At 40.9% G+C, this 14,385-nt stretch overlaps 2 protein-coding genes across 9 annotated transcripts in view; one reads left to right on the top strand and one right to left on the bottom strand.

Moving 5' to 3' along the window:
- LOC123775324 (17S U2 SnRNP complex component HTATSF1) overlaps positions 1–6,810 on the bottom strand; it is a 75,993-nt gene extending 69,183 nt beyond the window's left edge. The window contains exon 1 of one of the 6 annotated variants that reach the window (XM_045770388.2): positions 6,665–6,810. The gene's annotated coding sequence lies outside the window, so the exon portion shown is untranslated. Of the gene's footprint in view, positions 1–6,238; positions 6,362–6,431; positions 6,637–6,664 lie in introns of those variants that run through there. The other 5 variants (XM_045770391.2, XM_045770389.2, XM_069311868.1 and 2 more) reach the window with 5 other exon arrangements.
- A 1,821-nt stretch (positions 6,811–8,631) lies between these two features.
- The window catches only part of LOC123775328 (uncharacterized protein DR_0269), a 68,148-nt gene continuing 62,394 nt past the window's right edge, over positions 8,632–14,385 (top strand). Inside the window, exons 1-3 of one of the 3 annotated variants that reach the window (XM_045770403.2) lie at positions 8,632–8,768; positions 10,797–10,865; positions 13,677–13,840. In XM_045770403.2, the coding sequence (XP_045626359.1) occupies positions 10,807–10,865; positions 13,677–13,840 (223 nt within the window). In that variant the 5' untranslated portion in view covers positions 8,632–8,768; positions 10,797–10,806. Of the gene's footprint in view, positions 8,769–8,866; positions 8,997–10,796; positions 10,866–13,676; positions 13,841–14,385 lie in introns of those variants that run through there. The other 2 variants (XM_045770404.2, XM_045770405.2) reach the window with 2 other exon arrangements.

Below are 14,385 nucleotides of genomic sequence, written 5' to 3'. Positions count from 1 at the left end.
TTCCAGTTTGTTGATGTGCTTCTTAAGATATGGGCACCACACAACAGCTGCATATTCTAGCTTTGGCCTAACAAAAGTCATGAACAATTTCTTTAGTATATCGCCATCCATGTATTTAAATGCAATTTTGAAGTTAGAAAGCATAGCATAGGCTCCTTGCACAATATTCTTTATGTGGTCCTCAGGTGATAGTTTTCTATCTAGAACCACTCCTAGATCTCTTTCTTTACCAGAATTCTTTAAAGATTTCTCACATAATATATAGGTTGTGTGGGGTCTATGTTCTCCTATTCCACATTCCATAACATGACATTTATTAACATTAAATTCCATTTGCCAAGTGGTGCTCCATATACTTATTTTGTCCAGGTCTTCTTGAAGGGCATGACAATCATCTAAATTTCTTATCCTTCCTATTATCTTAGCATCATCAGCAAACATGTTCATATAATTCTGTATACCAACTGGTAGATCATTTATGTACACAATAAACATCACTGGTGCAAGAACTGAACCCTGTGGTACTCCACTTGTGACATTTCTCCATTCCGATACATTACCTCTGATTACTGCCCTCATTTTTCTATCAGTCAGAAAATTTTTCATCCATGTTAGAAGCTTACCCGTCACCCCTCCAATATTTTCCAGTTTCCAGAACAACCTCTTATGTGGAACTCTGTCGAAAGCCTTTTTTAGGTCCAAATAGATGCAGTCAACCCAACCATCTCTTTCCTGAAATATCTCTGTGGCTCGATCATAGAAACTGAGTAAATTCGATACACAGGATCTTCCAGAACGAAAACCATACTGTCTGTCTGATATTATATCATTTCTCTCCAGGTGTTCTACCCATTTAGTTTATTTAGTTTATTTAGTTTGGTTGGAGGCATTCCATGTCTGTCATCTACCGGGTTAGGCACCCAGAAAGGTAAGCGTCCCAAAACAAACCCCACCTGGTTAACGATTGATACTGAAAGCCGAACTCTCAAGCAGAACTCCCCAATAAAAAAAAAAGCAAACAAGCATGACATCACAACCACCGCCACGCCGGAAGAGGGAAGTTGGAGCCCCAGACCCCGTGCCAGCCATCCACTCTCAGGGTTACCGGGGAGCCTCCAGAACTCACCCAGAAAATGACGTTTCATTACATTTACCGCTAGTTTTCTGAGGAGAGCCCCTCTTAATCACAGAAAATGAAAGAGAAACTTTCCGGAACCGGAACCGAAAGAGGAACCGGAAGGCGGCCGCCACTAGCTCCTCAACTCGAAGTCGAGACAACTAGCTGCAACCTACGACCCAAAGCGACACTCACCCGACTAGGACCAAAAACACTTATGAGGTAATGGGTGGCCAGGACCCTGTTCGACCTCCAAAATCCACATGCTCGAATGTCAGCCCAAGACATATAACCAAAAACTGTAGCTAAAGAAGCAAATTTCTTTCGAAGCAAATATTTTAAAGAAGCAAAAAACCTTAGAAACAAAATTCATGGGCATGAGGATAGACCGCAGGCTGCCTGGACTGAATAACCCTGGGAACAACCTGGGAGACCCGAGCCCGAGCCCTGGAACAGGGAAGAAGGGAAACCGGGTGAAGCCAAAGCGCGTCCCTGGCCACAGAGGCCGTGGAGCGCAAATAATGGCGAAGATCTGCAACCGAACACAACACATTATGCACCCCTGGCCGAACCAACCAAGCATCAACGACCCAAGGACCCCTCCGGAAAGCTGCCGTCTCATTCTTCGCCAGAAAAGGAGATAGCTGCAAACAAACAAACATACCACCAGGACCGAAAAAGCAGAAACCCCTGCGACAGAGGAGAAAAAACTCCTTGACCCGGCCCCCTGAGGCCAATGCCAACAAGAAGAAAAGAGCCTTATCAAAACAATCCCAAACTGAAGGGGTCACCACAAACCGAGCAGTAGACAGAAAGAGAGCACCTGGTTCAATGACCGTGATGGCTTAGGTGGTATATGAGCAGGCTGGAGGTGAAGCAAGGCACGAGACAGCTTGCAAAACAGAGCAGAAGTAACATCTACCCCGAACGCAAGCCGGAGCGGCTCCTCCAGCACTGCACGATATGAGGTGACAGTATTCGGCATAAAATGACAGTCCTGAAACAGCCAAGAGAGAGAAACTACAAAACAACCCAATCCAAAACCGAAGACAACCTAAGAAGAGATAAAAAGTAATGAAAGGACTGCCAGGAGACTTCATACTGCTGCCAAGACGAAACATGCAGGTGGGACACCATCAACGAAGCTATCTGATCACCATACAAGTGGTGATAAACCTGCGTCAGAAACACCAAATGCAAAGACCGGAGAAGACTGAACCAGCCACGTACTGGACCGGGGCAATCTACTGAAAGAAGCGGAGCCGTGGAGAAGTCCCCAAGTTCGGACACCGAGCAAGCAGTGCCAGAAACTATGGCTGGGCCAGTTACCAAGGGGCCAAGAGGACTACTCTTCCCTGGCAAGTCTCCAGGTGAGCCAGAACCTGAAGCAACAGCTGAACATGCGGGAAGAGGTACAGGTAACCCCACCTCGACCAGTCCTGCAGAAAAGTATCGACCCCGACGGCCTCACAGTCGAGGAAGGGCGCCACATACACTGGGAGACTCCTTCACCACGCCGACATGAAGAGGTCCACCTCTGGGCGTCCGTACGGTCAGCAGATCCAACTGAACGAGTTGGTATCAACCATCCATTCCGGGAACAGGGGGAATGAACGGGGACAGATCGTCTGCCAAGATGTTGGACACACCCAGAAAGTGAACGGGCCAGGAGAGCCAAACCCTGATAACTCAGATGAGTCACCCGACGCGACCAGCCCTAAAGAGCTAAGGACCGCTTTGTACCAGTTCAGGCAATGAACTACCAGGGCACAGTCCGAATGGACCCGGATTGTCGATCCACAAGTGACACGAAATTTCCAAAGCAACAGCCACACCGATGCGAACTCCCGAACCGTGATGCGAGCCTGATGGAAGGACAGACCCCACCGATCCTGGCTGGCCTGATGAGCACTGGTCAAAAAGCCCCAGCCAGGAGACGACGAATCCGTGTACACATCACGCGAGGGCTCAGGTACTTGAAGCCAGATCCGACCCAGCAGGTAAACCAGCACGGGGAAGTTCAAACTCCCGCACAGCTGCTCAAGCAACCAACAAGTGACCCAGGAACTCCCCCAGAAACAGCCGAAAGTGGGACTGCAGCCGTAGCAACAATTCTGGAGGGAGAGATAAGGAAGTGGTCCAAGAGTCACACACTCTTGGTCTGGTAGCTTAGTGGACAGCGCGCAGGACTCATAATTCTGTGGCCCGGGTTCGATTCCCGGACCAGGCAAAAACAAATGGGTAAAGTTTCTTTCACCCTGAATGCCCTGAATGAGGGTGAATGCCCTATTTACTATTACCTAGCAGTAAATGGGTACCTGAGAGTTAGAAAACTGTTACGGAGCTGGTTCCTGTGTGTATTCACCTAGTTGTGCTTGAGGGGGTTGAGCTCTGCTCTTTCAGCAACCCACTCAACTGTCAACTGTTTTATGTCATTATATTTATATTTTAATATAAGCTCCTTTCTTTTTTTTTTTATTCAAAAGGTGACACCCTTAGGGTCAACACTTGCATCAGAGGAGCTCCAGCATATTTCAACAATCCTAAGTATTGTAGTACAAGTTGATGAGAGTGAGTGGTGTCCCAGAGAACATAAAGGTATAGTGCTTTTGAAAAATAGGCGAGATAACAGGAATGTGCCAAGGGAAGTGAAAAATTGGATGAGAAAAAGTTGCTCTAGTGTTTTCAGTGTAAAGAAGAACATTCAAGATGGCCGCCAGCACGAGGATATACAAAACAGAGCGTGATTTTGCTGGATTCAATGAAGAAAGCATTGATATAAGCAGTCTACACAAGTTGGTAAAATTAGATACTATAGTGAACTCTCATGTAGACATAATTAGTAAATTGAAAGAAAGTAATGACCATTTAAATAGCAAAGTTTTATGTCTTGAGGGTTTAGTGAAAGACTTGTGCAAGGATAAGAATCAATTAGAAACAAATTGCAAAGCCATGGAAGAAGAAAATAAACCCTTAAAAATAGCTTTGGAAGAAGTTAAGAGTAAATTTAAACATAAATGACTACAATAGGTTAGGCAAGGAAATTCAACAGGAGAAACAGCTCTGTCAGCACAGATTGAGGAAGTTACAAAGGGAATAGAACAGTGCAAGAAGGATATGAAACTCACTTATGCACAAGTGGCCAAGGAGAAAGAAAAAATTGAAGAAGCAGTAAAGGAAGCCAAACACAGCAGCACCCAAGATAAAACAAACATTAGGCTAGAAGTGAGAAAGGAATTGGCATCTAATCCGAAGTTGGTGCAAAACACAGTTGATCAGAGTAAGTCCCTGATAATTTTTGGTTGCAAAGAAAAGGAGATAACATCTAGGTCAGAAAGAGCTGTAGAAGAAGCGAAAGTAGTAGATAAAATTGTTGGCCTCGTGGAAGGTCTTACTACCATCAACAATGTCTGCGACTACAGGAGAATAGGCAGATATGTAAAAGGGAAAGATCGACCTTTGAGGATCACCCTAAATGGTGCCAAACAGATGGAAGAAGTACCAAGGAATGCTAGAAAATTACAAAGTGATGATGATGGGAAAGTGTGGTCGTTAAGACGAGATCTTTCAAAAGAAGATAGAGAGAAGCTAAAACTGAACATCGTCGAGGCAAAACGTTTAAATGAGAGCAGGAATGAAGAAGAAATAAAAAAATTTCTACAAAGCGATAGGTGGTAGGCAGACCAGTAAAGTGGTACATAAAGGCAAACCAACAAAATCATTAGAAAGAGGGGGAGTGAAGAATAAGGAGAGGGGGAACAAGTTCCTGAAGATTGCATACACCAACATAGATGGAGTGAGATCGAAGATACTGGAGTTTTAAATAAGTTATGTTATTAATAAGTTAATAAAATAAGTTGTTATTTTAAACGAGGTTATATTCCCAAGGGCCTACGCAATTTGGAGATGGGACAGAAAAATTAGGAAAGGCGGTGGTGTTGCTCTGCTGGTGAAAGAACACCTAAAGGTGAACGAAATAATGACTGCCAATTCACAAGAAGTTGACATAATAGCACTAGAGATCTGCCATGAGGATGATAAACTAATTATCATAAATGCATATAGTCCACCGCCAAGCAGCACATGGTCAAAGGAGGAGCTAGATAGTAAACGAGAAGGTCTTATAACAATAATGAGAGATTATAGCGAGAGCAGATAAAGATAGATCACGACTTTTGATAGTCGGCGACTTCAACTTAAAATCCACTGACTGGGAAGCATATGAAGCTAAAGCAGAAGATTTTTGGACCTGTAGATTTGTAGACCTCATCCTGGAAACATTCTTGTATCAACATGGTAAACAAGCTATGAGGATGAGGGAAGGGGATGTTCCCTCCATGCTAGATTTCATATTTACCAGGAAGGAGGAAGAAATATTTGACATTCAGTACATTCCTCCCTTGGGTAAAGGTGACCATGTCTTTTTGGGAATAAAGTATGCAATGCATTATAATCTGGAAGAAAATAAGGAGGTTGAAGCAGTTGATAAACCTGACTTCAGGAGAGGACATTATGGCGACCTTAGAAAATTTTTTAGCGAGTATAATTGGACAGACTTGTTGCTAGGCAAGGAAGTGAATGAGATGAATGTCAAGTTTTGTGAAATATATGATAAAGGCACAAATAAATTTATACCAAAACAGAGATGCAGAACTAGGAAACAGGATTGGTTCAACAGAAATTGCGAGAGGGCCAGAGACCAAAAGACACAAAAATGGAATCAATACAGGAAGAGGCCAAACCCCCAAACATACCAGCGATACACACACACACACACAAAAGAGTTCTTACATTATTGTAAAACCACTAGTGGATTAAGGCAGGTCCTCAATCCAAATTTTTCCCCGAAATACGACCCGCCAAGTCGTTTAACAACCAGGTACCCATTCACTGCTGGGTGAACAGAGGCTATCGTTAAGGATTGGCACCCAGTCAATCTTCCCTGGACAGAACACAAACCCAGGCCAAAGCACTCGCAAAGTGCCAAACCAGTGTTTTACCACTGCGCCACGGGGACTGCAAATTGAACCTAATACAGCCTAACCAAAGTTTATACAGTCTAACCTAACAATGTACAGCACATGGTTTTAATAAACGTAAAACGATACCCCTTGACCATACCCCAAAGCTAAGTACTGCTCCAGGTAAGCATGCCAGACAGCAACAAACAGTCCTTTCTCGACGAACCAATTGTAAAATAATCACCAATGGAGTCATGTAACGTATAAAATGAAATAATAACATGTATCCAGTCAGAGAAATATGTTCCGAGTGTTCTTGCTATTGTTAAAGTGATTGTTGTTGTGAATATTACTGTATGAAGCCTTTCTTCCCTCCGGTGAAGTGTTGTCTGGGTTTGTTTACTATGGAGGACGGACGCAACACAACACCTGCCGACTCCTGGGGACCTGCAGTATTACTGTTGCCTCAAGCCCTCAACACAAGCATTAGGCGAAAGAAAACGTGCCCAACTATTTTTGCCCAGTCTGGGAATCAAACAGGATCCCCGATTGTGAATCGAAACGAGGTCAATTGTACGATACTTACGATCAAACATTTTCTCACACTTAAATCTGCCACAATTTTGACCCAGTGGTCTACGCAGTTGAGTTATAGCTGAAAGATCCCGGGTTCAACTCCCGCAACAGGACCGAAGCGTTTGAGAAACGTTTTTTTACACATAATCAATCATAATGCCTTTAATGTTCACCAGCAGTAAATAAGTAACCCAGAGTTGGGTAACTAATGAGTTACATCCTGCGAAAGGTCATCAGAAGTTGGCCTAGGGCAGGGATGGCAAACCTTTTTTGAGAGCGTGTGGCCTGTGCCCAAATTTTTAGATTTAGATTTAGATTTTTTATTCAAGTAAAGGTACATACATAATGGATTTAAAGATAGAGATAGTACATACAATACCTAAATAGTCTAATCTAACGACCAATGTGTACTATAGCTCTGCCTTTCCATTCAAAAAGTCTTAATTTTATTTTTTTAAATTGTCATCTTGTTATTGTCTCTTTTTTCTTGTTTTTTGCTATATTTTTTATATATTCCATACTCCCTTATTCCATTTGAACACTGGCTTTGCCTGTGTCCTCTAGTATGTATATTATACATTATACATTCGGTCATATATATATACATATTTAATAATATATATATATATATATATATATATATATATATATATATATATATATATATATATATATATATATATATATATATATATATATATATATATATATATTATATATATATATATGACCGAAAAAGTAAGATTAATAATTCTAACACGAATTTTCTCGATCTTTCTTACATTTCTTTTCACTGTTGATGGTAATTCAAAGATCAATTCTCCAAAATTCATTTTTATTTCTAGTCTGACGCGACACTTGAGCGCGTTTCGTAAAACTTATTACATTTTCAAAGACTTTAGTTTACAAACACACAAGTGAAACTGAATAGAGCTTACACATCTTCGATTTTATATCTACATTTGGGTGAGGTGGATGAGGTGAAAACAAACTTTCAACAATGGGTATTGAATGGGTATTAAATTCAAACACAAGACAGAACACGAAACAATGGGTATTTGAATGGAAGTAATTGTAGAAAGCCTATTGGTCCATATTTCTTGATGCTTCTATATTGGAACGGAGTCTTGAAGTGGGTAGAATATAGTTGTGCATTAATTGACTGTTGATTGCTGGTGTTGATTTCTTGATGTGTAGTGCCTCGTAGAAGTCGAGCCGCCTGCTATCGTTGTATCTATCAATTATTTCTGTGTTGTTTGCTAAGATTTCTCTGGTGATGGTTTGGTTGTGGGAAAAGGCTATATGTTCCTTAATGGAGCCCTGTTGCTTATGCATCGTTAAACGCCTAGAAAGAGATGTTGTTGTCTTGCCTATATACTGAGTTTTGTAACTCAGTAACTGATTGTAAGCCTCAAAAAACTTACAAGGTCTACATCAGCAGATAATGAAAATTCCCAGAGATACTTGTAACCGAGTCTAAGCCGAGCAGTAGTAACATCTAGAAGTCTGCTGATTTTATTGGATGAACCATAGATGTGTGGCTCCTCTTGCATGACAGTATGATGATAGATGGAATTACTGGTGTCAATTTCATTTTGCCTCAGATTTACAAGATCTTGTTGAAGTTCTCGTTGTACTGCTGCTCTCAGATTGCTCAGTAACAATGCCAGAATGCGAGAAAAAGACATTTGTGTCTATTCTCTAAACTACTGCCTGATGAAGTACTTAGCAAAGCAATCTTAATTTGTTTTATTAACAACCTCATGTATACACACCGCGACCCTATTCTATATGAAAGATTACACAGTGTAGACCAAAATAATTATTAAAACCAAATTATTTGTATAAATTTTGTATTATACATTATTAGCATGGAATTATTTATCATGTAAATTAGCCATATTAAAAACATCTAATAAGATATAACTCAAGTTGTGTTCTTATGACGTCATTTTGATGTCATGGAATGAATCCGCATTAAGAGTCCGAGTCATACGGCTTCATGAACGACTCTTACGTTCCTACTGCGGCGTCGTTGTTGGACGAGTGCTAAGGCGTGTGAGAGAGGGAGTGTAGTCGTGGTACGTTCATAAAGATCCACGAGGTATAGTAATGTAAGTGGAAGGCAGATGTTGTTGGTGAGGGTGTGGGAGGAGGGAGGGCGGTAGAGGGCGGCTGGAGAGGGACGCTCCACGCTACCAAGCGCCGCCTTGGCTCATCTGGTTTTTCACGCGCTAACTGGAGGCGCCAAAAGGGAAATTGAGGTGTTACTCGCCCATCCTCAGCGTTGTGAAATTTGTCCGTAGCCAGTGACCTTCAGCGTATCGTCTATTGTGTTCTCTGTACGTACGAGTCTTTAATATAGGTTGTATAATGTAGATATGTGTGACTAGCAGGTGGGTCTCGTGGTAATGCCGCACTTAAAATGGGAGCTGGTCGTTGGCTACGCACGCTCATGCGTATACAAAAAACACAAAATAAACAAAAAAAATGTTTGACTAGTTCAACGTTTTGTACACAAACTATGAAATCAGTTATATACATGACACGACTTCATGATAATATTATAATGATTTGGTGTTTCAATTCAACCTTTTAATAACAAAGTTTTTCATAGGTTATCAATATTATTTTAAATGTTGTATTTTTTATTATAGTTGTGGGTTATGTGACCATAAGAATAATAAAGTAAACTCATATTTATACCTAATCAAACTTTATATACTGCATGTTTAGCCTATGCTTGAAAACAATGCAGCGATCCCATGCGTAATATATTACCTGGTTATTTGTTGAACATATCTGCAACATTATTTCTAAACCAGTGTTTGGCTAGGCTGAGCTAGGCACTGTTCAGTTAGGTTGAGCTAGATTGGGTTAGGTAGGCTTCAGAAGCTGTTGGCAAATTGTCTTGTGTACAATGTGACTTTATCCTTTGTATATTGTGATCATATCGCCTCTTTTTTTTTTTTCCTTCTATCTTGTAGCTGGAGCATATTCAACACCTCCAACCTTTCTTCATAGTCCTGTTTTTCAACTCTGGAAGCCATTTCATATGTCTTTGCACCCTATGCAGTTTATTGATTTACGTTTAGAGCAGTTTCTCAAAGTTTGTACCCTTAATAATAATGAGCATTCTTTAGATAAATGTGCTTGGATTTCATTGTCAACTTATAAACGATTTTTCTTTGCTCTTGATACTGGTTAAATGAGAAAAAAAAAGACTTGAAAATATATTTATAAGTGGTTAGAATTAGCCTATTTATCACTGTCTCTTGTGGAACTTGTAGTTACCTTGGGGTTCTGCAGAACTGAGAAACACTGTTCCAGAGGGTTGGGCACAATACAACTGCAGCAGTTCCCAGATTTGGTCTCAAATGTCAACAATTATTTTAATATTACTCCATCCGTGTATTTAAAAACGGTTGTGAAGGTTGAAAGTGTAGCACGTGCAACTCTGACGGTGCCCTTTATGTAGTCCTCTGGTGACAGTTTACTTTCCAAGACCTCCCCTAGATCTCTTAGTAATGTAGCAGCATCAGCATACATGTTTATATAACTATACATGCATACAATAATAAATTACTATATATCAAGTGGACAATACAGTATTGAAATTGTCAAATCTTAATCTGAATCAGATCAGCGTCACGATTTGCAAGGCTCTTGGCCGTTAGTTGATGGGTTCTTTATATGGCATATTTTGGGTTACTCTGGCTGAGTTAAGCTTGTCATTTGATGTTTTTCTATAGAAATTCAAGTAAATTAGGTTTTATTATTAAGTCCCTATCATCACTAAGTTTTTGTATATTATTACATAGCAAAATGATGAACTTTTGGACATAAAAAAAAAAACCTAACAAGTTTGGGAATTCTGTGATAAAATCTGTGTTTTAATAGTGTTAAATTTTTTATTTTTTAAATATTAAGCTTGAGACCAATTTGATCTCAATTATTAACAAAAATTATGCAAAGTGATGATCCAGAGAGCTGAGAGAAGTGCATGCCAGGGGATTCATTCGTATCTGGAAGTGTTAACAGTGAGACATGGCTTGAGATGCACACAAATATAAAACAGGTTAAGGTTATACCATAATGTGCATATACCTGACTTTATTACGCCTAAAATACTTATTTTTCAGCTGTATCACAATGGGAAGAGAGCGAGAACGTGAAAGGGAACGGGATCGTGAACGGTACCACCGACATAGGTAAGTTAGATTTTTTTGTTTTTGTTAGGGGGAAGTGAATTATCAGGAGAAAGCACCAAACCATTACAGCTATTTAGCACTTGGAAGGGATCAGGATAAAGATTTGTGTTGGGACTGGTGAAAGGACTGGTGCTCAACCACTTGGACAATTGGGGATTGAACGCTAACCTACATGAAGCGAGATGCACTCTACCGTCCATCCAAAGTGGTTGGGCTGTTTGGGGAAGTAGGAGGGTGCTAGATAGTTTTTAAGACTTGTGGTATCCGTTCTTCCATTGAAAATTGTTCACATTTACTCTACTCTAGTTCCCCCAAAACTTTAGTTCTTCAACCTTGCTGTGCATTGTGTTCCAGGAAGCCATAACTAGAGTTGCCATATTTGAACAGTTGGAATTGATCACACCACTAACAGTCATCACAACCCACTGTGCCCCTGCCCCTCAAAATATTTATAGGGAGTACTACCTCTGGTTGTGTTTGTAGGGACCTTTGGCCTCGAAGAGGAGGACATGCAGCATCCGGGGGAGCCTTGTGAGGCACCCGCATGCTCACATTGTTTTCTCCTACCACCCACTCTTATGTTGTATATTTTGTCATTTTACTTTACTTAAAACTCCATTACACAAAAATGGGTTACATGCAAGGTACAAGGCTAGTTGTCAAGGTTGTAGAGTTCCTCCAGCTCCTTAGATGGTGGGCAGGAACCATAGATGCAGTGTGCGTTTCCTCTCTGTATCGCCACACTAAGGTGGTAGAGGAAGCTGGTGGCTCTAGGGTCTCTTGTTGCTTCAATTAACTTATAACCTAGTGCCTTAAAAAAACTAGTGGTACTTTTATCCCAGGCATTAAGTGTCTCAGAGGCAATGGGGACAAAATTGTGGTGGTGATCCAGATCTCTGTATATATGAGACCTGGCTACTTCCCTGTGGGTGGCAGCACCATCCAGATGTGCAAAACTGAAGTCAACATAGGTGTTGGTCAAAGTTGAAATGCATGTGTAGTCCCACACCAACTGTACCATTTTTGCCAGGGATTCACAGTGATCTCATCTGGGCGACCAACAGGCTCGTCAGATTTACGGGGAGTTAGGTAATGGGGTTCTCTCTGCTGGACAACCTGCTGTGGTAAGGCTCCTCTTAATAATGCCATTTACCTCACTGTGTCTTGTGTGCCATCATCCTTTGCTTTGGCAGAGTAGGCCATGCCAACTGTACCTGTTGGCCACTGCCTCACTGCAACCACACCTATGTTCGGTGTGGATTGGGGGTAGTGAGGCAGTCCCACGCAAGTCAGAGGGTCTATGGTGTGAGACGTGTGTGTGACTACAAAGGAGTTTTTTTTATTGAGCAAGGGTAAGAGGAGGTTCTTTATTGCACAAGGGTAAGGAGGAGGTTTACCCTCTTGCAAGGGTAAGAGGAGGTTCTTTATTGCACAAGAAAGACCCTCTTGCCCTCTTACAAGGGTAAGAGGAGGTTTTTTATTGCACAAGGGTAAGAGGATGTTATTTATTGCACGAGGGTAAGGGGAGGTGCTTTATTGTGCAAGGGTAAGAGGAGGTTCTTTATTGCAAAAGGGTAAGATGAGGTTCTTTATTGCGCAAGGGTAAGAGGAGGTTCTTTATTTCACAAGTGTAAGAGGGGGTTTCTTTTTTTCACAAGTGTAAGAGGGGTTTCTTTATTTCACAAGTGTAAGAGGGGTTTCTTTATTTCACAAGTGTAAGAGGGTTTCGTTATTTCACAAGTCCTTATTCTGATATTCTGCTTTTGATACATATTAGCTTTACATTACCAGAAACTCGACTGCTCTCGCTCCCTCCTGTTCGTTTGCTCACCCTCCTGCCCTTCTGCCAGCCTGCTCATCTACTCTGCTACCTACCCACTCTTCCTCCTGACTGTGCATGCTCTGCCTGCCCACTCACCTGTCTGCCCTCCATGCATTCTCGCATTGTTCTACACAGCCTTTGTTGAAAATTTTACTTTAAAATAAATCCTGATTTATAATGTACAGTAATATAAAGCAGGATTTATAATATAAAGCAGGATTTATAATATAAAGCAGGATTTATAATATAAAGCAGGATTTATAATATAAAGCAGGATTTATAACATAAATCGGGATTTTTTATTTTTTTTTGCCAAGACCATGTCTGGTAACACCAGCAGTCAACATAGGGGTCATAGAGGAAGCAAGTTATACTATCCAGTAAAGATAAGTTACAAGTGATTGAACTTTGTGGAAATGGCTGCTGTTGTATGCATCAGAAAGGATTTTTTTGGGGGTGGGGGGGGATTCTTTTCTCCAAAATAGATTATGTATGGCAGTGCTGAATATATGAATGTCTATTAACATTTAAACATTACAGTACTCGTATATATATTTATCATCATTCATCATTTATTTGTTTACAAAAATAAAAATATGGAAATGTGCACACATGATTAGTTTGTCTGTAAAAAGAAAACAAAGATAACTTTAATTCTTTTTGAGCAGGTAATTTGCAGTGTAGTGAAAATACTCACAAGTAGATTTGGATGATATGATAATTTAGTTGGTAACAGGATAAGCCTTACCATACTGGTCCCCAAATAAATGGAAGTCACATTTGCAAATTTTGAGATGGATGACATAGTTTCATCGGAATGCTAAGATGTTAATTTTTTTTTCATAATAAACCTTTCTAAAAGTTTATAATGTTGTAATAAATACTTTTAGTACTGTACTGTAATAATAATTATACCTGTATTACATGAACTAGATTTAGTTTTTACTTGATTAAACTGATAATTATTTTTGTTTGATCACTTGTTGCAGGTCTCACTCGCGGGAAAGAGAGCCAGGCAGGCGTGATAGAGATCGTGAACGTGAGAGAAGAGACCGTAGGTCTCGCTCAAGGTCGCGTTCAAGATCACGGTCACCTCGAGGTTCTCATCGCAGATCTCCTGTTTATATGGCAGGGCCATCCGGAAGACACGATGGTTAGTACCATATGTTTGTGTGTATTGACAGTTGAATTATAATTTAAAGTGAAGAAGTCCAGTTATTAACCTATAACTAGACACCCCGGGAGCAAAACGGTTCGATTAATCTGTAATATCCTTGCAAGTGGCCTTCTCTACTATCCGAGTAACGGAAATTATGGTATTTGCCATAATCTGATGTTTCTCCACTCATGTTGCTATTGTTTAAAATGTGCTCGGTCTATATCTTACCTTGAGGTTACCTTGAGGTGCTTCCGGGGGCTTAGCGTCCCCGTGGCCTGGTTGTCGACCAGGCCTCCTGGTTGCTGGACTGATCAACCAGGCTGTTGGACGCGGCTGCTCGCAGCCTGACGTATGAGTCACAGCCTAGTTGATCAAGTATCCTTTGGAGGTGCTTATCCAGTTCTCTTGAACACTGTGAAGGCTCTGCCAGTTATGTCCCTTATGTGTAGTGGAAGCGTGTTGAACAGTCTCGGGCCTCTGATGTTGATAGAGTTCTCTCTGAGTACCTGTTGCACCTCTGCTTTTCAACGGGGGTATTC

This window comes from Procambarus clarkii, chromosome 70, assembly GCF_040958095.1.
Source record: "Procambarus clarkii isolate CNS0578487 chromosome 70, FALCON_Pclarkii_2.0, whole genome shotgun sequence".
NCBI classification, from domain to species: domain Eukaryota; kingdom Metazoa; phylum Arthropoda; class Malacostraca; order Decapoda; family Cambaridae; genus Procambarus; species Procambarus clarkii.
Note: the sequence above shows the minus strand (reverse complement) of the source record. Positions and strands in the feature narration are given on the sequence as shown.